This window comes from Lasioglossum baleicum, chromosome 19, assembly GCF_051020765.1.
Source record: "Lasioglossum baleicum chromosome 19, iyLasBale1, whole genome shotgun sequence".
NCBI lineage: Eukaryota > Metazoa > Arthropoda > Insecta > Hymenoptera > Halictidae > Lasioglossum > Lasioglossum baleicum.
In genome coordinates this window covers 3,560,997-3,587,276 of record NC_134947.1, presented here as the reverse complement: position 1 = coordinate 3,587,276, position 26,280 = coordinate 3,560,997, and the positions used below count along the sequence as shown (strand labels likewise).

The following is a 26,280-nucleotide window of genomic DNA, read 5'->3' as shown; positions in this document are numbered from 1 at the left end:
GCTACAAGACAACTTGTGATGACCACTTGTAGGATGATGCTTATCCACTGTTGAAATAATACTATATTTGCAGGTACGTAGAAACAGCGAATATTTATAACAGGGACTACTGAACGTGCTTTTTCGTAGATTGCTCGGATATAGCACATTTTTATTTTGCCGGAGAAGTCTCGGGGCCTACAGAAATTACTTTACAGTGAGCACGTATTGTCGGAAAAAAAGTGCCTGTGTCATAAACCTCTCCATAGGGAACAGCCCTGGGAACGACACCTAAACAAATCGCGCCTATCATAAGGTCCGTAGTCTCAATGTTTTGACTTCGACGTTGCACGCTACATAGTATGTGTGGTCGCTGTAACCAATGTTTCGACAAGAGCCGAAAATGCGTGTGAAACGAGACCTGCCTTCTCCACTCTGGTCCAATAGGCCGCGCACTCGTACCTATTGTATATCCAACGAAAGAACAGTATCGTTGCGCGCAGCTTGGAAGATGGTGGGGCGCAGCGAGCCTATCATCTCTCACTCCCCACTTTCTTGAACCAATTAGGGCGAAGATGCGCAGCGACGAACGAAAACTGGTCTTCACACGGTACTGTTCTCTCCTTGGATAGAGTATAGACCGTTCATCGTTGTCCTGCCTGGAAACCTTCTTTAAAGGCACGCGCCAATACAATGTCTACAGTTTGGACCCATGCGGGATGGCCACGCGTTTTCCTTCGTGTTTTCGTCGGACGGTGGTCATACAGTAATTCATACTCGTCAAAGCAACTAATCTTTACAACAGCCTCATCAGTAGCCGTCCTTACCCGTAATAAAATTGACGGGCTTAGGGCAGAGGCTAACGGACGAACGGTACAACGCCTTCTACCTTCTAACTTACCTGAATAATCAATGCAGTATGTACTCCTTTTCGGAGCCATTGATTTTGAAGAATGTAGGAGATAAATAATCGTTAGGTCTTTACGGATAGGAATTCTGATGTCAAATGTGTGGGAATTGGAAGGTTTTGGTGGAAATCAAGTTCGCGTGTAAGGTAACGTAAAAGGAAATATACTTTATTTAAGAACAAACGATACTAAAAAAAGAAGAAGTCCACTCGGTACTACGCTGTTCTACGCTGTGCTATTCGATCTACTCGCTCTGACTTCCAGAACCACTCTGCCTATTTTCCCTTTGTCAAGGGCAGTGATGCCAGAATCGGGGACGCGACTCGCGAGGACGCTTCCCCTCCAGCACAGGTTCCCCCTCTCTGACGGACCGTCCTCGCCGTAGCTTCTGCTGCGCACGCGCTACACACGAACGTACTTCTACTCTGCCCGTGTGAGTGCATGCTCGATTGCACGCGCGCTACACAAACAAGCGTACCTCTACCATGTCCGTGTGACTACCTGCTCGACCGAACGCGTCGGCGACGCGTTCCTTCGATTTTCACCAATTTTCATGTTGCCGAAGTTTCGGAAGCACGAGTCGGAAAGTCGGGATCTGGAGACGGCGCGCATTTGAATCCCGGGACGGCGCGGCGCGGCGCGGTGCACATTTTGCTATAACTTTTGATCTAAAAAAGATATCGAAGCGAAATTTGGACTAAATTTTTTTTTAAAAAACCGGGTTTAATGGTTCATCCTAAAATATGTTTTGTATTTCTTAAAAAATTTTTCTCGTTGATTTTTAAAGTTAAGGTAGTCCAGAAGGCCCCCAACACAAATTGATTTTTAGTCGAACCATGCTCAATAAACAATTACGAAAAAATTTATAAATATTCCACTTAATAGCACACATGATTGAGATGTTTTTCAGATTTTTCAGATTATGCAGACATGTTTGTGAAAATCTCGTAATTGAAAATCTCGAAACATTCGAAGAAAATGCATATTTCGTATTGAACTTTTCGAGATACCAGTTTTATAAAAATTCATTAGTCCGATATTATTGAAACAATTGTCCTTAATTTTTCTCAGAATTTTTTATAAATTGTATCGTTGTTAAAAAATCAAAATCAATTTTTTCGATACTTCTTTGTTGATGTATTATGTAATACTGAATATTTTTATAATCAGAAAAATAATGTACAGACTTGATAATGCAATATAAAATATTTTATTTACGTTATATTTCAATATACATATGTGCATCACTCCTAACAATTTTGGTAATCACATAATTATTGTAACGACATTTTACATATATCAGGTCGTTAAGTATGAAACTAGACAAATAAAACACAAATTTCAAACACATTTGTCAAGTTTCATACATCTCCGGTTACGAAAATCGATTTTAAATGGTCCCTGCCTTTCTGTAACATAACAAAAAAAAAAATTAGTTAAAGTCATGATTGCAAAGTATAGAATAAAATATTAATGTATAACCTTATAGTATAGTTTATACTTATCTTTTCTTTGAAGTCATTCTCTTGAATCTGCTAATATTGATTTTACGTTGTCCAGAAAGTCCACTCCAGCTGACACACACGCGATTTTGAATGGGCCTCTGTCTTTCTATAGCATAAAAAACACATAGTTAAAGTTATAATTATACAAAGTACAGAATGAAATATTAATGTAATCATATACTTATCTTTTTTCTTTCAAGTCATTCTTGAATCTGCTAATATTGATTTTACGTTACCGCGATTTTAAATGGTCCTCTGTCTTTCTACAACATAAAAAAAACACATAGTTAAAGTTATAAGTACAAAGTACTTACAGAATGAAATATTAATGTAACGATACACTTCGCTTTTCTTTGAAGTCATTCTTGAATCTGCTATTTCATTACCGCTGACACCCACGCGTTGCTATATTCAAAGAAAAAGTAGACCTAATTAAAATCGTAATTCTAATTGCAATCTTGTAGGACTCAATATAAATAGTAACGTATACTTATCTTTTTTTATCGATGAATATGGTCACTCACTAAAATAAATTCATAATAAGATAAAAAAATGTTAAAAACCCATTAAAAAGTATTAAAAACGCGACAAAGAAACTGGAGGCTGTTTACTATATAATAATAATAATGTTACGGATAGAGAATATATTCCGTTCGTTTCTCACAGGAATCTCTTCCAGATCGTCTCTGGCGGGAAGCGTCCTAGATAACCTTTCGAACCCTTTGATTTAGGACCGAGCTCTGGCTCCGATTTCGTTAGAAGTGACAAAAATGAGAGTCTGGCCGTAAGCCCTAATCTCTAAGCGCGATTAGATAATGAACAAAGTATTCCATTCATTGTAGGGGTATATAAACCCTTAGATTCTCACTCTCGTGGGTTAGTACTGCAGTAGACACGCATCGCGTCACGTCGTGCTGCATTTCGGAAAGTTAACTTCTAACGAGATCGGGCTAAAGTACCTTTCGGATCAAAGTCTAACATTATAGATTCCGTTTGTTCGGTTTATAGTCTATTGGTCAGTGTTGAAGTTGTTTCCGAGTCCCCCGCATTGCCAGTGAGTGAAAACCGAGCACCGTAGTTTAGGTAAATTCTTTCTTTCACATTTCATATCTTTTCCTCTCATTTCCAATCGCGACACATACACACTTGTACTACAGAATTTTATAAGTAGAATATATTTGTGTTATTGGTAATTAGAGCAAGTTCATTGAACCTATAATTATCGTCCAAAATCCTTATATAGTAATTGAACGTTCCCACACGATACAACCTTACCGCTCGGGTTGTATCACTTAGATTATATAAGTTACGAGGTCTACTAACTATCCTAGCGACTCCCTGATTTTGCATCAGGTTCGTTCGCGCCTTACCAATTATCAAATAGAGATTTTTCCTACCTAGTGGCTCCCCGATTTCGCATTGGGTTCGTCCACGAAAACTATACCATCCTAGCGGCTCCCCAATTTCGCATTGGGTTCGTCCGAGTACCTTAACTAACAAATTGATACCATATTCCTGGGTTAATAACCCTTCGCCGGCCACTCGTGCTTCTCGCGGCCCTGGCTCGTAACAATAATAATAATAATAATAATAGTATTTTATTTCCCATTTCGGGGTACAAACGCGGACCTCCGCTCCGCTTACAAACTTCACCTTCCTTATCTCTTCATTCTTAACTTAAATTTACACTTAAATGCGAGAGAGAGAGAGCACACCGTTCACTCATTCCTTTATCTATGTGTTTTTATGCTATAGAAAGGCAGAGGCCCATTCAAAATCGCGTGTGTGTCAGCTGGAGTGGACTTTCTGGACAACGTAAAATCAATATTAGCAGATTCAAGAGAATGACTTCAAAGAAAAGATAATGTTCGGTGGCGATCGACGATCGAAATCACCGATATCCGGAACCGCTCAGACGTGAGCGCGTGAGGAACACGATAAGGAGTTAACTTGAGGAAGTAGATGATTCTGAATGCACCTGGCTTGTTTCACAAAGAAATTTTGAACTTTATTTTATAACGGTCTAGTTGCCAGAAGATCGCGAACCGTTACCGTGATAATCGTAATATGAGTGCGATGTACAACAGTGGATCGTGGTCGAAAGACGAATAATCGCGAAGACCGAAGAGAGCCTTTTTAAACGCTCTTCGAGCGACAGGCGGGGTCGCACGCGATTGGATCATAATCGATCGCATGATCCTCGAAGACGACTGTCCGAGATTCAAATTGAAGATGTTTACCGGTAACGAGTGTCGATAAACACACCGTGGCCTAGCGAAACGGTAACAATTGATCGCTGCTCGACTCTAAATATAGACCACAACAAAACAGATCGAACGTCGATCGACAGTCGGCGTAACGACTAATAAATCTTCAATTTGAATCCCGAACATACCGCCCGCCTCGAAATATTAGTTTCGAAACGCAATATACGCAAATGAAAGCGGCGGGGTGCGGCAGCGCAAAAATTTAAAGGAAGAACTTAAACGATAAAAGGATTGCGTGTTACAATGCCGCGCACGCTAATCCCAGATCTGCGAAAACGGAATGCCGCCCGCCGTGGAACGGTGAACACCATACGAATGCGGGAGCCTTATATACATAAAAAAAATTCGACGACGCCGGAACGAAATTCAAAGGCCGCCCGCCTTGACGGAACTGGAACGCGAGATGCGCTGATGCGTGCGTGAAAGAGCGGCGGTCAGCTGAACGCATACTAAAATGAAATCGGATTAAATGACAGAATTTTTTTTTTACATAGTTTACAATAATATAATCGTTTGTTTTATCTTTCGGATTCGCACGCTACGGGCAAAGGACACAATTTCACAATGGGTCGCCTAAAACATGAGGTGGATGTTTTGACGGTCACCACGCGAATGTGGTTGTCGTCGCCGGGATGTAATTGCACCACTCGCCCCAGCTCCCACTTACACGGAGGAAGGTCTGAATTCCTAAGGAGGACTAGTTGTCCTATCGAGATGGAAGGGCGGGGGCGACGCCACTTTCCGCGTTGCTGAAGCGTATTGAGGTAATCGTTCTGCCATAATTTCCAAAATCGTTCGGTCATATGTCGAACTAATTGCCATCGCGAGAGGCGATTTTCGGCGATATCCAGAAGCGAAGGTTGCGGAGGGGTTGTGAGGGCAGATCCAATAAGAAAATGACCTGGGGTTAGCGGAACGACGTCATCGAGAGTATCGGACAGAGGTGAGATGGGTCGTGAATTGAGGCATGCCTCGATTGCGCAAAGGAGCGTCGTAAATTCTTCAAACGTCAGTTTTCGATCGCCTAGAACGCGTCGGAGATGGTGTTTAACGCTTTTAACACCGGCCTCCCATAGGCCGCCGAAATGTGGGGCAGATGGGGGGTTGAAGTGCCAAACAACACCATCACTGGCGGTTTGATTTTGGAATTCTGGATTTCGAAGAGCGGCGCGATAAGACATGGTCAATTCCCGATCTGCTCCGACGAACGTTGTTCCGTTATCGGAATACATGCTCTCCGGTAGGCCTCGACGAGAACAAAAACGGACGTATGCGTTCAAAAAGGCTGAGGTGGAGTAATCCGCGACTAACTCCAAATGCACCGCCTTGGTGGCCATGCATATGAAAAGCGCTATATAGGCTTTGCGGGAAGTGATCCCACGACCCGCGGAGGCGCGGATGAGAACGGGGCCTGCGTAATCCAGCCCGCAATGCGAAAAGGGTTTTTTCGGCGGGGACACTCTCACGGCAGGAAGATCTCCCATGATCTGGGTCGGGATCGAGGCGCGTTCGCGGACACATTTGACACATGCGTGAATGACAGCCTTCACCTGACTCCGACCTCGGAGAAGCCAGTATTCTTGACGAAGAATATAGAGGGTTAACTGCAAACCGGCATGCAAGGCCCGTGCGTGGGCTTGTTCAATGATGAGGCGCACTAACGGGTGTGGAGCTAAAACAACCGGATGCTTCGATTGAACGGGTAAAACTGCGTTGCGCAGCCGGCCACCGACGCGAAGAAGTCCATTCTCGTCGATAAACGGGTTGAGAGACTCGAGTGAGTCCTTTGACGAGAGAGATTTTTTATTTTTGATAGCGGCAATGGTTTCTGGAAACTGAATTGCTTGAATGCGGCGCAACCAAAAATTTTTTGCATCGGAGACCTCGCGAGCGGACAGGGCGCGTCCTAGAAAACACCTTTGACGGGACCGGCGACAACAGCGAGCATTTCGGACGAAACGTTGAATATAGGCCGTTACTCTCATTAGTTTTGGCCAACTAGAGAATCGAGATTCTAACTCGCAAACGGGAGCTGGAGCCACGCTGTGAAGCACAACCTTGGATTCGGACTGGTCTTCAACCGTGAAATATTGAGGTTGGAGGGGCCATTCCGTGGAATCCTCGAGAAGCCAGGATGGACCGTGCCACCAAAGGTGAGATTTGACTAGTTTTCCGCTAGAAAGTCCACGTGACGCACAATCGGCGGGATTGTCTGTGGTTGGAACATGCTGCCAAATTGCGTGAGGAAGACGAGTTTGCACATCGGCAACACGATTGGCGACGAACATCTTCCACTTGGAAGGATGAGATTTCAACCACGCAAGCGCTACGGTAGAGTCGGTCCAGCAGTAGCATGGAACTTCGATCAGGTCGAGGGAGGACGCCACGAAATGCATCAGGCGACTGAGGTGAACTGCGGCTTGCAGTTCAAGGCGCGGGATGGTCAGAGGAGTCAAAGGAGCGACTTTGGACTTTCCAGCAACCAGCGACACTTGAGTGGTTCCGGCGGCCGAGGTGCAACGGACGAAAACGACTGCTGCGTACGCGATCGTCGACGCGTCCGCGAAACCATGAAGTTCAATTCGCGAAGCCACCGGAATAAACCCGATCCATCGTGGAATCTGGATTCCGTTCAGGAGCAAAAATTTGGAATAGATTGATTCCCATTGCTCAAGACACTGAGTCGGGATAACGTCGTCCCATCCTACTTTGAGGCGCCATAATGCTTGAATGAGTATTTTTGCGGGGATTATCGCCGGAGTGACCCATCCGAGAGGGTCGTACAACTTTGCGATAGTTGAAAGAATCGCGCGTTTGGTGAGCGGTGGCGGATCAGAGAGATGGACATTGAATTCGAAGGAATCTCGAGAGGGGTTCCAACTTATCCCGAGGATTTTGACTCGATCGTCGGGAGCGAGAGTTTTGGAACATGCTAGTCCATGATCGTCCTGGTCAATGTCGGAAAGAAATTCGGTTGTATTACTGGCCCATTTTCGTAGCTTCATTTGGCCGCATTGGAGAAGGCGGACCAACTGGTCACGAGATTGGCGAATAGCCGACAGGTCGTTGCCCCCGAAAAGAACATCGTCGACATAAATGTGAGATCGAAGTACGGGAACTGCTAACGGAAATCGTTTGCCTTCATCGTTGATTAGTTGTTGAAGAACGCGGAGAGCCAAGAAGGGAGCACAGGTCATCCCATACGTGACGGTCAGTAACTGAAATGCCTGCGTGTCCTCGGAACGAGAGGGCTTCCAGAGGATGCGTTGGTAATCAACATCGCGTTCGTCCACCAGAATCTGGCGATACATTTTGGCAATGTCTGCAGTATAAACGAATCGAAAGGTTCGCCACCGTAGAATGACGGCAGGAAGATCGAGCTGTAATTTGGGACCCGGCATAAGATGATCATTTAGCGTAGATCCGTTTGAGGTGACACTGGAGGCGTTGAAAACCACGCGAAGATGTGTGGTAACGCTGTCGGCACGTAGGACCGGATGGTGTGGAATGTAAACGCATTGAGAAGAGGAGGGCAAATCGGGAGCTTGACGCATGTGTCCAAGATTCTCGTAATCTCGGAGGAACTCCTTATACTCCTCAGCTAGCGAGGGTTGCAATTGAAATTTCCTATAAATTGATTGTAGGACCTTGTCGGCAGCAGAACGAGAGTGACCGATGTCAATTGGGGGGCCCTTACGGAAAGGGAGACGGACGATATACCGTCCATCGGATGATCGCGACGTGTGCATTTGAAAATGCCGTTCGCATTGTTCTTCCTCCTTGGTGAGGGGGGAATGCGCAGGGATTTCCTCAATTTCCCAGAATCGGCGCAGATCGTTCGACAGAGTGTCGTATTGGATACAGTGATGCATCGAGATGCTTGATTCCGAACGAGGTTGAGAGAGAGGAGATGACACGGGACCAGAGATTACCCAACCGAAAATTGTATTCTGGGCAATAGGCTGCCCGCTTGAACCCTTCTTGAGACCGTCGAGAATTATATGCGAATACACATCTGCGCCGAGAAGGAGATGAATCGCGGCGGAACTCGACGGATCAGAATCGGCCCACTTAAGCTGCGATAAATGAGCGAGGGCTCGATCATTTTGAATACGTTTCGGCATGTACGTGGAGAGCGATTTCAAAACGAGCGCTGTGGTTTCGACTGACGGAGAGTCGGAGTCGCGAGGAGCTACGAGGAGATGCACGGCTCGACGCACCGTACCGGCGTGAACTCCTCCGACGGCGGAAATGGATGTCGCAACGCGGGTGCACGTCGCACGCAATAGGTGCACCATAGATTCAGTGACGAAACTGGCTTCGGATCCTTGATCGACCAAGGCTCGTACGGTGATGCACCGGCCCGACGGAACGCGAATTTGAACCCATGCGGTGGCCAGAAGAATACTTGAGCTCGAGGTGGCGAGGGTGGACGCGAAATGCGAATTGATCGCGGACGAATCTTCCGACGGAAGCGGCGACGAGGCTGTACCTGACGGCGCGGAACGAGGTGCATCTTCATGCAATAGCGAATGATGTCGCTTATGACACACACGGCACAAGTACTTGCTCGCACAGTCTCGTAGAACATGATTACCGCTCAAGCAATTAAAACAGCGCGAAAACCTTTGAACTAGTTCACGGCGGCCGCTAGGGTTTTGCGCCATGAATTTCGGGCACGAACTAAAAACATGTGACGCCCTATACACTGGACAGATAGGTCGCGACGTTGTAGAAGACTGCGAGGTGGTCGCTGCGTGGACTCGCGAGAAACCAGCTGTGGGACGAGGCAGAGTTTCCGAGCGCGATGTGGGCGAGGATTCAGATTCAGTTGAAAATTCCTCAAGACCGCGAGCGCGAGAATCGAGAAACTTCTGAAGAGTTTCGAAAGACGGAGGTGTAACGTCGTCGCTGATTTTTAATTTCCACGCCTTTCGCGTCGGACCGTCTAGCTTTTGGGAAACCAGATGGACCAAATGGTCGTTCCAGAGATCCTCTGGTGTTCGTCCGATTTTCTGCAGCGACTTGAGTATGCTGCCGACACGATCGCAAAGGTTTTCCAAATCCGTCGCAGATTCACGAGATAACGCAGGAATGTTTTGCAACGCCGACATGTGAGCGGAAATGATACGCCGCGGATTTTCGTATCGACCTTTCAATGTGTTCCACGCGATTTTGAAATTGTCCTCGGTTATCGATAAGTTGTCAATGCTTTCGAGAGCGCGACCCTTTAATGCGGAAACGAGATAATGTAGGCGCGTTACATCGCGAAGCGAGCGATTATGTATAATGAGAGCTAAGAATTTATCGCGGAACGATTCCCATTTATCGTAACGGCCTTCAAACTGCGGTAGATCTATCCGTGGAAGCTGTGATTCGGGAACCGACGGACACGCTTGTCCGTCGCTCACGGAAGCAGACTGACCTGGAGAATCGAGAGTGAGCGCGTCGAGATGAGTCGTCATGAACGATAACGTGTCCAGGTAGACCTCCTCCGTTGCAGCGAAATGGTCCTCCAGGAAGTACGGAATGCTCGCACGGTCGTCCGATGGAATGGTAGCGAAGAGGTGGGAATGACCCGTCTCGAACTTCCGCCACTGGTTCTGGAGGTGAACAATTCTTGTCCGCAGGTTGGATTTGGTCCAGTTATTTTTCCCCAGCTTCTTGAGGTTGGTGAGGGCTCGTTCGATCGCCAGCTGCGTCTGCACGTGCCCTTCGAGAGACTGTGCCATGATGACGAAACTCGTACACTCCTTCACTGAATTGATTTTCCTCGCGATCCGGCTCGAAGGACCAAAATGTTCGGTGGCGATCGACGATCGAAATCACCGATATCCGGAACCGCTCAGACGTGAGCGCGTGAGGAACACGATAAGGAGTTAACTTGAGGAAGTAGATGATTCTGAATGCACCTGGCTTGTTTCACAAAGAAATTTTGAACTTTATTTTATAACGGTCTAGTTGCCAGAAGATCGCGAATCGTTACCGTGATAATCGTAATATGAGTGCGATGTACAACAGTGGATCGTGGTCGAAAGACGAATAATCGCGAAGACCGAAGAGAGCCTTTTTAAACGCTCTTCGAGCGACAGGCGGGGTCGCACGCGATTGGATCATAATCGATCGCATGATCCTCGAAGACGACTGTCCGAGATTCAAATTGAAGATGTTTACCGGTAACGAGTGTCGATAAACACACCGTGGCCTAGCGAAACGGTAACAATTGATCGCTGCTCGACTCTAAATATAGACCACAACAAAACAGATCGAACGTCGATCGACAGTCGGCGTAACGACTAATAAATCTTCAATTTGAATCCCGAACAGATAAGTATAAACTATACTATAAAGTTATACATTAATATTTTATTCTATACTTTGCAATCATGACTCTAACTAATTTTTAACTTCCCGATTTTATAGGGAAGTTATTGTAATGACCCCGAAAATCGAAAATCGATTTTTTAGCAGATCTTCACGTTTCATGGTCATTGCAGTCATTCTAGACTATTTTAAGCAAAATGTTCGTATGTGTGTGTGTGTGTGTGTGTGTGTGTGTGTGTGTGTGTGCGTATGTCTGTTTCTATGGTATCAAATTTTTCGTTAACGTTTTCTGAAAAAGTAACAACGCGATCAGAATGATGAATGATGCAATCGATGTGCCCCGTCGTAACTTAGAGCTGATTAGATTTTGGTCCATATTGGTCAAGTAGTTTTTTAGATTTTTAGTTTTTTTCGAACGGAGTTGATTCTACAATGCAATTTATACGAGAGAATGGAAAGTTTCCACCGAAGAAACAAACGTAATTACACAAAAAAATTTTTTTTTCATTTTTCTTAAATTAAAAAAAATTTTTTTAATTTAAAAAAAAATTTTTTTTTTGTACCTTACGCTAATGTTTCCGCTTACAATAATCGAAAATTATCCCAATGCAAGAGTGAGTTAATCATCTCTACTCCCGAGAATACATTTTCAAAGAATATCGATGAAAGTACAAAAAAAATTTATATTACAATCTTTAAAAAAACAATCAGTTCAAAACGAATTATTAACTGAGATTAAATTGAAAATTAATATAAACAATATGATAATTATTAATAACATTAATGTTGAAAACGGATTGGTTAATGGAGCACACATGCGGAATATTAAAATTTATTACTTTTCAAGAAAATACTAAAATTCCGTCTATATTGTGGTTAGATTTTCAATTGGCCAGAGTAGGAGTGAAAGTAAGAACTCGTTATCGTGATTATATGAAAAATGCAAATATTCATCAAAATTTGCCACCAATAATAAAAATATCGAATCAAGTAAATATGTCGAGTGAGGAAAAATATCAAATCACACGTAGTCAATTTCCAGTGGTTCCTGCTGAAGCGATTACGATTCATAAAAGTCAGGGACAAACATACGAGAAAAGTATGTTTGAATTTTAAAACATCAGAAAAACGAACTTTACACATGTTGTATGTAGCACTGAGCAGAGTTTCAAAATTGAGCGGTTTATATATTTTGGGACAATTTAAATTAACAGTATCGAAGAAAACCAAGGTCAATACTGCTAACCCGGATAATGAGGAGTCGTATCGTTTGCGAAAAACTATAATAATTAAGACAATTTATTTTGCAACATCAGTACGCTATAACAAGGAACCAAGCGAGCAACGAGTCTACGATGTTCGTTTAAGGCGACGCCATATAGCAAACATCTTGATAAGTAGAAAACTATTGAATTTCCCTGAAAACGTATAATCTTCTTAAAACGTACTAAAAATAATGATAATAATATACTGCAACTAACGAATCGGGAAGTTCTTTGTGTGGCTCGTGGAGAGTCACACACCAAATCAAAAAAACATTAATAGCTATAGGTACTACTAGCCATGCGTACCACTAACCCTTTCGCAAGAGCAGTCCTATCCGCGAGCTCGCGAGGCGAGCGAGCAAAAACAACCCTACTCGCGAGCGAGCGAAGCGAGCGAGCAACAATAACCCTCTAGTTTTTTTTTGTTATGTTACAGAAAGGCAGGGACCATTTAAAATCGATTTTCGTAACCGGAGATGTATGAAACTTGACAAATGTGTTTGAAATTTGTGTTTTATTTGTCTAGTTTCATACTTAACGACCTGATATATGTAAAATGTCGTTACAATAATTATGTGATTACCAAAATTGTTAGGAGTGATGCACATATGTATATTGAAATATAACGTAAATAAAATATTTTATATTGCATTATCAAGTCTGTACATTATTTTTCTGATTATAAAAATATTCAGTATTACATAATACATCAACAAAGAAGTATCGAAAAAATTGATTTTGATTTTTTAACAACGATACAATTTATAAAAAATTCTGAGAAAAATTAAGGACAATTGTTTCAATAATATCGGACTAATGAATTTTTATAAAACTGGTATCTCGAAAAGTTCAATACGAAATATGCATTTTCTTCGAATGTTTCGAGATTTTCAATTACGAGATTTTCACAAACATGTCTGCATAATCTGAAAAATCTGAAAAACATCTCAATCATGTGTGCTATTAAGTGGAATATTTATAAATTTTTTCGTAATTGTTTATTGAGCATGGTTCGACTAAAAATCAATTTGTGTTGGGGGCCTTCTGGACTACCTTAACTTTAAAAATCAACGAGAAAAATTTTTTAAGAAATACAAAACATATTTTAGGATGAACCATTAAACCCGGTTTTTTAAAAAAAAATTTAGTCCAAATTTCGCTTCGATATCTTTTTTAGATCAAAAGTTATAGCAAAATGTGCACCGCGCCGCGCCGCGCCGTCCCGGGATTCAAATGCGCGCCGTCTCCAGATCCCGACTTTCCGACTCGTGCTTCCGAAACTTCGGCAACATGAAAATTGGTGAAAATCGAAGGAACGCGTCGCCGACGCGTTCGGTCGAGCAGGTAGTCACACGGACATGGTAGAGGTACGCTTGTTTGTGTAGCGCGCGTGCAATCGAGCATGCACTCACACGGGCAGAGTAGAAGTACGTTCGTGTGTAGCGCGTGCGCAGCAGAAGCTACGGCGAGGACGGTCCGTCAGAGAGGGGGAACCTGTGCTGGAGGGGAAGCGTCCTCGCGTCCCCGATTCTGGCATCACTGGTCAAGGGCAGTGATGCCAGAATCATGGGTCGTGGGTTTTTTCCCCTCCGCTCGCTCAGCCGACTCGACCCCCCACATCTCCATCCACATCCACGCCTGCTTGACGGAAACGAAACTGATTCTGAAATTCGGCCGTCGAGCCGTCGCGTCGAGCGTATCAATCGCAATCTGGAGCTAGCCTTCGAGTCCCCGCGTGCAGCGAGTTTTATTTTTATTTTTCATTACTTTTTTAATTACATTTTTTAACCTTCCAAAAAATTTAAATATATATTATATGTATATTTGTAAGTTTGAACCCTTTATCTCAACCAGGAGGGTAGTGAAAGGGTAAAAACTAATTATTGGTTTTTCCCACATTTTCCCTATTTAATGGTATACTTAAAAATTCTAGAAAAATTCTACAAAATTGTAGATATTATTCCTTATGATTGTGAATTTTTTCAGATTTTTTGCAAATAGTAAGTATGAAAAATCGTATAGCCGGATATAAGATGGTCAAAAGTGCTCATCCAAATTAATTTTTAATCACACCATGTTCAATAAAAAATTACGAAAAAATTCATGAACATTCTGCCTAATAGCATACACGCGATTGAGACCAATTTCAAACTTTTTGGTTGTAAATAGCCAATGGGTATAGCCGGATAAGATAGTCAAAAATGCCCTTTATCGATGTGCCATTCGATAGAACACCAAGAAAAAACATACTGTGCAAAATTTCAACCCTGTATCTCGATCGGGAGGGTAGTTATATATCGGGTAAAATCGAAAAGTCAGTTTTTGGCCTATTTTCCCTAGTTAATGACGTTTAGAAATTCTGAAAAAAATCTGACACATGTCAAGAACCCAAATACATACTTTGCAATTAGTTTCAGATTTTTAAAAGGGAAATCCTGCTTGTAAAAAATCAAAAACCTCAAAAAAATCGAAAATATGCAGATTTCACATGGAAGTTCTAGAGTGTCCACATTTGTATTTTTACAGTAGCAGTATATTGTTATAAGTATTGTTCATGAATTTTTTCAGATTTTTCGGTTTGGTGCGCTGTTGTTAAAAAAAATAAAAGCCGATTTTTTCGACGTTTTTTCCGCGAAGAACTAAGCTAACCTTAAAATTGTTACGTTCTATTTATTCTGTAAGTCTATCAGGCTCTGATAAACCTTGAGCATTCTACAGAAGCAATTAAAAAATGAAATCAACTTAATTAATATTTCTACAGTATAGACATTACATCTAGAAATATAAATCACGTTTCCAACAATTCAGTTGGCTCAGCGCGTTAGGGTACGCGCACAGTGGACCCGTTTTCGCCCGACGACCGACTTTTGCCCACACAGACGAGCGTTCGGGAAGCATGTGTTGGTGTCTTTTCGACCGATTTCGACCGAAAAGTGCTCACAGTGGAGCCGACATCGGGCAAAATGGTCAAGTTCAGCGGGGAGCCGAACCTTTTCGAGACCTTCGAGAAGGGTAACAATGGACAAACCCCATGGGGTCCCGACGCCGGTGGAGAATCAAATCATTTCGTTTTTCGCCCTACGTCGGACGGTGCAGCGTTCACTTTAAATAATTTTCATGTCGCCAATTTTCAAGTATCAGTATTTTTAAAAAGGGTCAGCACAGAGGACACTTGGGGCTATATTATCATTATTTTTATTTTTCCAATTTCCGGGCGGTATAATAGCAATGCGCCTGTTTAAAAAACAATTGCAAAATAAACTATGAAAATAAATATTTTTTCAACTGAAATAATTTTTATTAAACACTCTTATGGTTTCACTATGGGCACCCAAAACTAAAATTGTCATTGTTTTGTTAGTTTGGCCGTTATAATTTTATGAAAAAGTTGTGACACCTCATATTCCACCTCCGCGTAGAACCATCAATTTTCAAGATTTCAAAGAATTCTCTTTGAGATACGTTCATGACTTTTTCGGATTATAACGTTCATATTAAGGTCCAGTTCTAAACGAAAAAAATTAATAATTAGTTTTGTATTTTTTATAATTTAGAGTAATGCACTCACCGCACTGAATAATATCTACACTATAAATGTTTAGAAAATCAAGGAGTGCATATACATTATAACAACAAAGAAAGTAGAAAAAATTTTTTCCTTCAAATGGATGTCGCAGTTGTTTCCAATGTCAGCGTTTGTGCTTAGGCTCTATCTCTTATAATCTACATATGATCGATGTATTAATACTGTAATGTATTAATATTTTAATGTATTTCAGTACATATAGATTTTTGAAAATGACGTTACCATAGTAAACGAATTATTGCCACGTCTTGGGGATTTTGCACCACTGTGCGACGTACGATAGCGTAGCGGCTATCGGCACGTGCAATAAAACATTTGGCGCGTCCAATTCATAATTCTTTACTGTAAAGAAATTTTTAAATTACTTTACAACTGAGTTAAGTAAAGTACAACTCGTGTTGTCCGAGAAAGTGCCGACTTCCAGCTCAATAGTAATGATCTGTCATAAACCGCTTCATTGAGAACAGCCCCGGGAACGGCACATAAACAAATCGAGCCTATCATCTGTAGGTCTGCCTATCCCCCACCACAGCCGCGCCCGTGGTCCCAATGTTTTGACTTCGACGCTGTACGCTAGATAGTATGTGTGGCCGCCGTAGCCAATATTTCGACAACAGCCGAACATGCCTGTGAAACGAGGCCTGCCTCCTCCACTCTAATCCAATCGGGCGCGCATCGTACCTAGAGACACGTCACTGTGGTCCTGCCTGGGAACCTTCTTCTCACGCTCACAGCAATACAATGTCGCAAAGTCAGACCCATACGAGATGGCGCCTTGCCACCCCCTACAATCGTGTAGTAGTAGGCGGTAACGGTTTAATATCTTAACCCACTCAGAGTTGTGCTAATTCAATTACACTATTAAATTACATTATATTTCAATTATACAATAGTAATTCAACTACGTCATCACTGAATTACATATTACATGAAAATACAGCTCTCCAAATTATAGTCCAGAACTTTGAAGAAGTGCGGATACATTTTTATGTTTTTCTTTCATATGCTTGTTGGCTGTATATGCGGCGTAGTTTCTATTCCTCGTCCTCTATCCATTTCCTCTGCAAATGGTCGAGCCATTATAGAGCGATGGACAGCGAAGCTGTTTTTAAGAAAGCTGTTTATAGCTCGTCCAATGAATATTGTTGGGAAAAGTATGTTCCGTTCTGAGTTTTCTGCTGTAACTGTAAATCCTGGTACATATCATAAACCCCGAGTTTCCAAAAGGCTTCGCTGAACGTGGTTCGGCGGCCTACACAACTGTTCCGCGAGGGAAACACATCTGTTTCATTTATGATGTCAAGAAGCAAAGGTCTTGATTTATATGTCAAAATTGCGGGCCGGTTCCGAAATCTTTTTAACTGCTTTATGCCCACCGTAGCTCGACAACTGCATTCCAAAACGTCCTATAACCCGGACCTGCAATAGACCAGTGAACGACGACCGGCCATTAATCACGACATCGTCAACACGTGCGAATACGAAAAGTTTTTTATGACATTTTCCCACTGGCGGAAACTCATGTCGTGCGAAGATATTTTGCTTTCTGGTTCGAAAAAAACGTCGATGTCGCAAACTTCAAACGGGGGTTTTTCAAGATAAAAATCTGCTCTATCGCGTGGTATAGTTCGGTTTTCCGCTAGACCCTAATTTTTTGAGATAAATTCGAAACTATCCGCAAAAATTGGTGCAAAAGTGATATCTCTCCGTCTTTAATCATTGTTTAAACATGTTTAAACACTCATAATGTATTAATATTGGATATCTTTTGCTGTAAAGAACAATTCAATATCTTTTATAATAACATCACAATATTTGTTTAAAGTTGAAAAATATGTCTTTTTTTTAAACTCCATTTTCTCAAAAACTGGACGTATAGAAAAAAAATGAAAAACAGATTCGGAATCAGCGCGGAAAACTCTATAAGAATCGCATAGTGGGAATCGAAATACTTTTAAAAAGTTGAAATTTGTTGGACAGTGTTATTATCTTGTTCAAAGAGACAAATTCTTCACTACTTCGTCTATGTGTTTTCATTTAGTATATTAATATACCTATCCGCATTTATAATTCCGCCAATTTGTATGTGCTAGCAAATATTGCCCCGTTCCCGGGGCTGTACTCAATGAAGAGGTTTATGACAGATCATTACTATTGAGCTGGAAGTCGGCACTTTCTCGGACAACACGAGTTGTACTTTACTTAACTCAGTTGTAAAGTAATTTAAAAATTTCTTTACAGTAAAGAATTATGAATTGGACGCGCCAAATGTTTTATTGCACGTGCCGATAGCCGCTACGCTATCGTACGTCGCACAGTGGTGCAAAATCCCCAAGACGTGGCAATAATTCGTTTACTATGGTAACGTCATTTTCAAAAATCTATATGTACTGAAATACATTAAAATATTAATACATTACAGTATTAATACATTGATCATATGTAGATTATAAGAGATAGAGCCTAAGCACAAACGCTGACATTGGAAACAACTGCGACATCCATTTGAAGGAAAAAATTTTTTCTACTTTCTTTGTTGTTATAATGTATATGCACTCCTTGATTTTCTAAACATTTATAGTGTAGATATTATTCAGTGCGGTGAGTGCATTACTCTAAATTATAAAAAATACAAAACTAATTATTAATTTTTTTCGTTTAGAACTGGACCTTAATATGAACGTTATAATCCGAAAAAGTCATGAACGTATCTCAAAGAGAATTCTTTGAAATCTTGAAAATTGATGGTTCTACGCGGAGGTGGAATATGAGGTGTCACAACTTTTTCATAAAATTATAACGGCCAAACTAACAAAACAATGACAATTTTAGTTTTGGGTGCGCATAGTGAAACCATAAGAGTGTTTAATAAAAATTATTTCAGTTGAAAAAATATTTATTTTCATAGTTTATTTTGCAATTGTTTTTTAAACAGACGCATTGCTATCATACCGCCAGGAAATTGGAAAAATAAAAATAATGATAATATAGCCCCAAGTGTCCTCTTTGCGGACCCGTTCTTAAAAATACTGATACTTGAAAATTGGCGACATGAAAATTATTTAAAGTGAACGCTGCACCGAAATACAAGCGCGCGGCGGGGGTCCTGTCGGTCGACGTCGGTCGAAGCTAGAAAGGTCTCACAGACGAGCCTACCCACACATTTGGAAGGTCGGGCCCGATGCCTCTGACGTCATAGTTCCGACCGATGTCGGCTCCACTGTGCCCGTACCCTTAGGGTGCGCCTACAGTGCATCCTACGACCGACAGACATGGTGACGTCAGAGCCGTCTGGCAGACATTTCAAATGTGTGGGTAGGCCCAGGTAGGCCCGTCTGTGAGAGGCCCTTCTAGTTTCGTCCTGCATCAACCGACAGGACGGCCCTTGCACCATACAATATTTCGGTGCAGCGTTCACTTCAAATAATTTTCATGTCGCCAATTTTGAAGTATCCGTATTTTTAAAAACGGGGTCGTAAAGAGGACACTTGGGGCTATATTATCATTATTTTTATTTTTTTTATTTTCTGGTGCTTTCATAGCAATGCACCTGTTTAAAACAATTGCAAAATAAACTATGAAAACAAATATTTTCTGAACTGAAATAATTTTTATTAAATACTCTGATGGTTTCACTATGAGTAACCAAAACTAAGTTTCATCAATTTGCTAGTTTAGCCGTTATAATTTAATGAAAAACTTGTGACACACAACTCATATTACACGTCCGTAAAACCAACAGTTTTCAAGATTTCAAAGAATTCTTCGAGATACGTTTATATTTTGCTAAAGACTGCAACATATTCAAATTTGAACAAAATTCGAAACAGTAGTCCTATCTCGCATGGAAAGATTCATGTGCACTAATTGTATATGTATATGTAGATTAACTCTCATGGAAGTATGGATACTCGAAAATAATTAAAAATTAAAACAATTAGAAGAAACTGCGATTTACATAGATCAATCGTAAGCAAAAAAATTCAAATTGCAATTTTTGAGAGAAAACCTCTCTTAAATCCATTTACTTCGTTATTACTTTATTGTCGGAGCCACGAAGAAAAACTCGGACATCTCCCTATACCTCAATAGCAATTATGTGCTATAAACCTTGCAGACCTCCACGGTCAGTTTTGGGCTGCAGCTAATCATCTTGGGGTTTCCCGTCAAACCCGCACACCATGTGCAGTGACTCTTTTATCTGTCTTCCACTTGGAAGACACTTTTGGCCAAGTAGAGATGGGACACCTTTCATGTAGTGAAAAAACATTTTCAATTTGTTTATGTCCAACAAGTAGTCCAATACAATGCCCGAATTACTATATAATTGAAATACAATGTAATTCAATTCTGTAATTGAATTAGCAAAACTCTGAGTGGGTTAAGATATTACACCGTTACCGCCCACTACTACGCGATTGTCGGGGTGGCAAGGCGCCATCTCGTATGGGTCCGAACTGGTGACATTGTATTGATGCGAGCGTGAGAGGAAGGGTCCCAGGCAGGACTACGGTGACGTGTCTCTAGGAACGAATGAGCGGCCGATTGGATCAGAGCGGAGGAGGCAGACCTCGTTTCACACGCATTTTCGGCTGTCGACGAAATATTGGCTACAGCGGCCACACATACCATGTAGCGTGCAGCGTCGAAGTCAAAACATTGGGACTACGGGCGCGGCTGTGGTGGCAGATAGGCAGACCTAGCAATGATAGGCTCGATTTGTTTATGTGCCGTTCCCGAGGCTGTTCTCTATGGAGAGGTTTATGACAGGTCATTACTATTGAGCTGGAAGTCGACACTTTATCGGACATGACGTGTTGACTTGTGTTAAATTAAAAAGTACTTTACAGTAAAACATTATGAGTAGGACGCGTTAAAAACAGCTTTCTGGAAAATAGCTTCGCTGTTGATCGCCCAATAATGACCCGACCATTTGCATGCCCAATGTTTTACAGCCGCTACGCTATCGTACGTCGTACAGTGGTGCAAAATCCCCAAAACATGGCAATAATTCGTTTATTATGTCATTTTTAAAAATCTATGTGTATTGAAATACATTACAGTATTAATGCATCGATCATAGATTGTAATAGAACCTAACCCAAACACTGACATTGGAAAGAACTGTGACATACATTTGAAGGAAAAAATTTTGTCTCATTTCTTTGTTGTTTTTGCGTATATGCACTCCTTGATTTTCGAAAGTTTCATAGTGTAGATATTACTCAGTGCGGTGAGTACATTACTTTAAATTATAAAAAATGCAAAGCTAATCATTAATTTTTTTGTATACATATTATTAAGACCCTATGGTGCCACCGATTTTTATTTGGTTATAATCCAAAAATTTGCGACTTTATGTTACTTTTCCACAAATAAGGTCACAATGGTTTTAGAAAGTGCGAGATAAACGATTATTTCGAATCCACATTTATTAATATTAAGATTTTTAAAACTAAGAAAATATGAAAAAACTATCCGAATACCCAAAGTCACAAGTTTTTCATTAAATTATATCATAGTGTAACCATAAGAGTATTTAATAAAAATGATTTCAGTTGAAAAAATATTTGTTTTCATAGTTTATTTTGCAATTGTTTTTTAAACAGGCGCATTGCTATCATACCGCCAGAAAATTGAAAAAAAAAAATTATGATAATATAGTCCCAAGTGTCCTCTTTACGGCCCCGTTTTTAAAAATACGGATACTTCAAAATTGGCGACATGAAAATTATTTGAAGTGAACGCTGTTTCGTCCTACGCCGGACGAAAATTGAAATTATTTGATTTTCCTCCTACGTCGTCAGACGGCGAGGCCCCATGGGGTTTGTCCATTGTTACCCTTCTCGAAGTACCTGAAAAAGGTTCGGCTCCCCGTGATTTTGACCATTTCGTCAGACGACGGGCCCACTGTACGCACATTTTCCGGCAAAGTCGGCCGTACTGGCACCAACACATGCCTCTCGAGGCGCTCGAAACTCAGGTCTGTGTGGTCGGTTGTAGGACGTAGGACGAAAACGGCTCCACTGTAGGCGTACCCTTAGGCGTTCGATTGTGGACCGGCCTATGCTAGATTCGCGCCCGTCGTAGGTGTATTTTTTTTATTTCATCTCAATTCTCTTCTTTTTTTATATCTAACTTCACACTAGTCAAGGATATTTTTGTAGAATTCTTTTAAAAGCAATATTAAGAAATTTAAAATGTATTTTAAGGTAAAATACACCAAATATAGTAGTTGTGTCTAACAGAGTCGTAAGGCGAGTAAAGAAAAGAAAAGGTAAACGTATAAAGGTGAACAAAGGTAAAAGTTAATGAAACATCAAAAGTTTGTCATTCTAAATATGCTTTTATAGATCCGTTAGTTTATTGACAAGTATCGGAGGTCTTTTTCAATCTTACCAACCTGCAGGTTTTGAACTTGTCCGGGAACAACTTTACATCGTTGCCGGCCAAGATCTTCCAACGCAACAGGAAATTAGACATCGTGACCATGTATGGAAACAAACGGAACATGACGAGAGACCCTCCCGGGGGGATTGTTCGCGAATCTAACTAAATTGACGGTGGTACAGCTAAACGACGGTTTAGTCACCCTCCCAGAAGATTTGTTTCGGGGTTCCAGCTCGATAAACACTATCGAGTTGGAAAGAAATTATCTCGCGTCTCTTCCGAAGGATATATTCAAAGGACTGCACAGTTTGTCGGTACTGAAACTCTATCTGAATGAATTAACATCGCTGCCCGATGGAATTTTTTCGGACACGCAGGCCTTGACTGAAATCGATCTATCAGAGAATCATTTTATAATACTTCAATATCCAGGTAAATATTCATGAAATGAAATGCTTCATCCCTTCCTTTAGGCACTATTTACATTCCCGAACATAAAAGGAGACATCCATAAAGAATACGCATGTTTTTTTCATACTTTACACATATGCTAAGTTTCAGTGTAATCAGCAACTTTGAATCGACGTTTGTTAGTTGCAATTATTTAAATTAAACAATTGTTTAAATCGTTACAGAAACTTATTTCAAAACTTACTATCGCTGAGCATATTGGATATGTCGAAAAATCAGTTACAAACAATACATCGTGCAAGCTTCAAATCATTGGAGAAACTAAAAATTGCAAGATTTTCTAACAATCTGCTCACGTTGAATAGTTCATTGTCTCTGTACCGTGACGAAATTTGGAACATATCACCATCATTGGGTTCCATCATTGCGCTTCCTTAGAAGAATTGTACCTTGCCAAGAATAATATTTCCGAGATATTTACTGATTGGACTGTCAGCAGCGTAAAATTAAAAAAATTGGATTTGAGATACAATCGGATACCTCACATTTCGGTAAATATACATATCAATCCTGGGCATTATCCAAATACATAAATTATTTCAGAAATAATAGTTAAAATATATAATGTTACCACATCTCTTATTTGGCTACGCGTTACTTGAAATAATCACGTATCATTTCGTTAGAACAGAACATTATTTCAAATGATCACTTTTTATCGTATTTCAAATAAAACGTGCCCTCCCCTGTGATACATAGTACATAATCGGATCTGTAACATACTAAAGCGTCGAAATTTTATATGAAACATTTCAGGCCGAAGATCTGCAATTCACATCGAATGAAATTCAAGTGGACCTAAGGTACAACAATATAACTCACATCTACCTCAACACCGCGGAACGTTTAATGACGTTCCAAAAAGTCGAGCGTCCCGTAGTGATACTAGTGGAAGACAATCCAATAGCTTGCGACTGTGATTTGTTTGATTTTCTTCGTTATTTAGAGGGGAACATGCACCCCTATGTTCAAAACTATTTTCATATCATACCAGGAAACTTAATGTGCCAAAGTCCAGAATGGTCAATGAACATATCTGTGAGCCATCTGAAATCCACATCCTTGAAATGCGTAGTGACGAGCCCGTGTCCAACAGGTTGCACATGTTGGGCGAAACCATTCGACAAAGCTTGCTTGATCGATTGTTCCTACAGGAACTTGACGAGTATTCCACGCAATATTCAATGTGTACACGAGTATCAACTTGAATTAAATTTAGAGGGTAACAAGTTAACTCAACTAGTACCCCTAACTTATCTTGGCTTAAGCAATGTATCGATATCAAAGCTGCTTTTGTCAGGTACGAATATCTCAAACCTACCCTTGGATGTATTGCCATCTGACGTTGAGGTGAGTGATACAAGTGTTTCCCCTTTTTATATTATTATTAGGGGTGGGCGGGTACCCGGAAATTTGGAATCATTATTGGATTGAATAGTAATTACTTAATTACACAAAGGAGAAAGAGTTGAAAAATTGTGTTTCCTTCGTAAAAATTAAAAATAAAATAGTCTTTATGCAATGCGATGCACTGTTCTCTTTTCTTGTTATATGTAGATTTTTTAAATTTCTGAAAGAATACTTATAAAATGAGATCGAGGAACTACCTGACCCGCGCCATATAATTTTTGGGTACCCCCCCCCCCCCGAATTATTATACATAGGAGCAAATTTAACTTGTCAAGTTACACATCATTTACACATCTTTAATTACATTACAATCTCGATTTTCACATAAACATTGTCGAATTAATTTGAATACAACATTCAATCTAAAAATACAAATCTATTCGGTGATATGATAAACAATCAATATGTAATACTATAATACTGCTAATACATCCAGATGATCAATTATACTGCCAAAACTGAATTAATCATTTAAATCTAGATGCGTATCAGCAGTATTACAGTATTATTGATTGTTTATCGTATTCCATCGAATACATGTAGATTTGTATTTGAAGCTGATATTACCGGCCATATTGACGGTCAAATATCAAAGTACAGTGACTCCCGTTAATATTCGGATGCTCTATTACAAAAAAAAACGGTATCTTATAATATACACAAACATTTCAGGTTCTAGAACTGCACAACAACAACATTAGCAAGCTGGATTTGGACGTTCTAGAATTCATGAATAATTCTACCAAGTTGAGGAAAATTACGCTTCACGAGAATCCGTGGACATGCGACTGCGATACCAGAGATGTTGTGAACTTCATGCAAACGGAAGTCCCTAGAATTTCGGAGTCTTCGCTGATCACGTGTAAGAATAAAAAGATTCCAATGGTAAAAATGACGGCGACCGATTTCTGTCCCGCTGAAACGGCTATGATCGTAGGAATCAGTTTATCCGTAGCAGTGATTGGATTGTTGATCGGTATGTTGGCAGCCTTGTACTACCGGTACCAAGAAGAGATTAAAGTATGGCTGTACGCGCATCAACTCTGCCTATGGTTCGTAACCGAAGACGAATTGGACAGGGACAAGTTATACGACGCTTTTATAAGTTATTCCCATAAAGACGAAGAGTTTGTTATAAACGAGTTAGTGTCCAAGTTGGAAAGCGGTCCCAGACCGTTCAAACTGTGCATACATTTCAGAGACTGGTTAGCAGGAGAGTGGATACTGAATCAAATAGCTCGGTCTGTTGATGATTCGAGGAGAACGATAGTCGTATTGTTACCAAACTTCTTGGAAAGCGTATGGGGACGAATGGAATTTAGGGCCGTCCACAGACAGGCTCTCAGCGAAGGTCGAGCAGGAGTCATTCTAGTCCTGTACGGTGAGATCGGTGCCATTGATAAGTTAGACTCGGAACTGAAAGCCTATTTGAGCATGAACACCTACGTAAAGTGGGGTGATCCTTGGTTCTGGGATAAACTGCGATACGCTCTACCACACCCGCCAGAGTTGACCAGAAGGGCGATCAGGAACCAAATTTTCGAGAAACATCAACCCACTATACAAATTAACGGTGACAAAAAGGAACTCATTTACCCAAACAACGAACCGGCAACACCACCTACGGTCAGCACTCCTACAGTCGATACCATTAAAGTCTTCAAATGCGACAACATCAACGAACTTGAAAAAGATACCGTTGAAAAGCTAAATATATCAAATAGCAATGGAATCCTTCCGTCTGAACAATTGATACTGAATAATTCAACTAATAAGGTACAATGTACCACTGTGTAGAGTGTAGAGCGTAGAGTATAAGAGACACATATGTATACAATACATATCGTATAAGGACTGATGCAAACTATTGAGATCGAATATATTTAAATCCTAAAAATGTTATTTTACAGTACTTCTCTGTAAATTTCAATATATACGTGGAAGTAATGAACTTTTATTACGTTTCGTAGTATTTTTTAAAACAAGCAACATTTAAGTAGAATAACCTCTCGATATAGTTCTACGGTATCTCTAATTATTTCAAGATATTAGCCTTTATTAATTAGTCTTTATGTAAATTTGTATGTACTCGTACATTGTTTACATAATTTCAATCTCGAAGTTATATTACATAGATTTTCTGAGTGAGTGAGTATCTATTAATGCTTATTGGTA

General features: G+C 40.8%; 2 protein-coding genes across 2 annotated transcripts; one reads left to right on the top strand and one right to left on the bottom strand.

Moving 5' to 3' along the window:
- Window positions 1-6,300: 6,300 nt before the first annotated feature.
- On the bottom strand, window positions 6,301-10,391 carry LOC143218353 (uncharacterized). The gene is made up of 3 exons (XM_076443485.1): window positions 10,085-10,391; window positions 6,679-9,175; window positions 6,301-6,331 (listed from the first exon to the last, which is right to left on the bottom strand). The coding sequence occupies exons 1-3, from the start codon at window positions 10,389-10,391 to the stop codon at window positions 6,301-6,303; spliced, it is 2,835 nt and encodes a 944-aa protein (XP_076299600.1).
- Window position 10,392: 1 nt separating this feature from the next.
- Window positions 10,393-25,902, top strand: LOC143218352 (protein toll-like). The gene is given in 8 exon segments (XM_076443484.1): window positions 10,393-10,510; window positions 22,209-22,354; window positions 22,356-22,640; window positions 22,643-22,656; window positions 22,860-23,049; window positions 23,052-23,186; window positions 23,452-24,045; window positions 24,778-25,902. Coding segments are annotated over 8 exon segments (2,607 nt in total).
- The last annotated feature ends 378 nt before the right edge of the window (window positions 25,903-26,280 follow it).

What these genes read in the sequence shown, in the direction of transcription:
- LOC143218353 (XM_076443485.1), bottom strand. Translation starts at nt 10,391, where the DNA reads ATGGCACAGTCTCTCGAAGGGCACGTGCAGACGCAGCTGGCGATCGAA. An exon ending in GCTCACTCTCGATTCTCCAG is followed by an intron (nt 9,176 to 10,084) that starts GTCAGTCTGCTT and finishes TATTGCATGAAG; the next exon opens with ATGCACCTCGTTCCGCGCCG. An exon ending in GCTCCAGCTCCCGTTTGCGA is followed by an intron (nt 6,332 to 6,678) that starts GTTAGAATCTCG and finishes CGGTTGTTTTAG; the next exon opens with CTCCACACCCGTTAGTGCGC.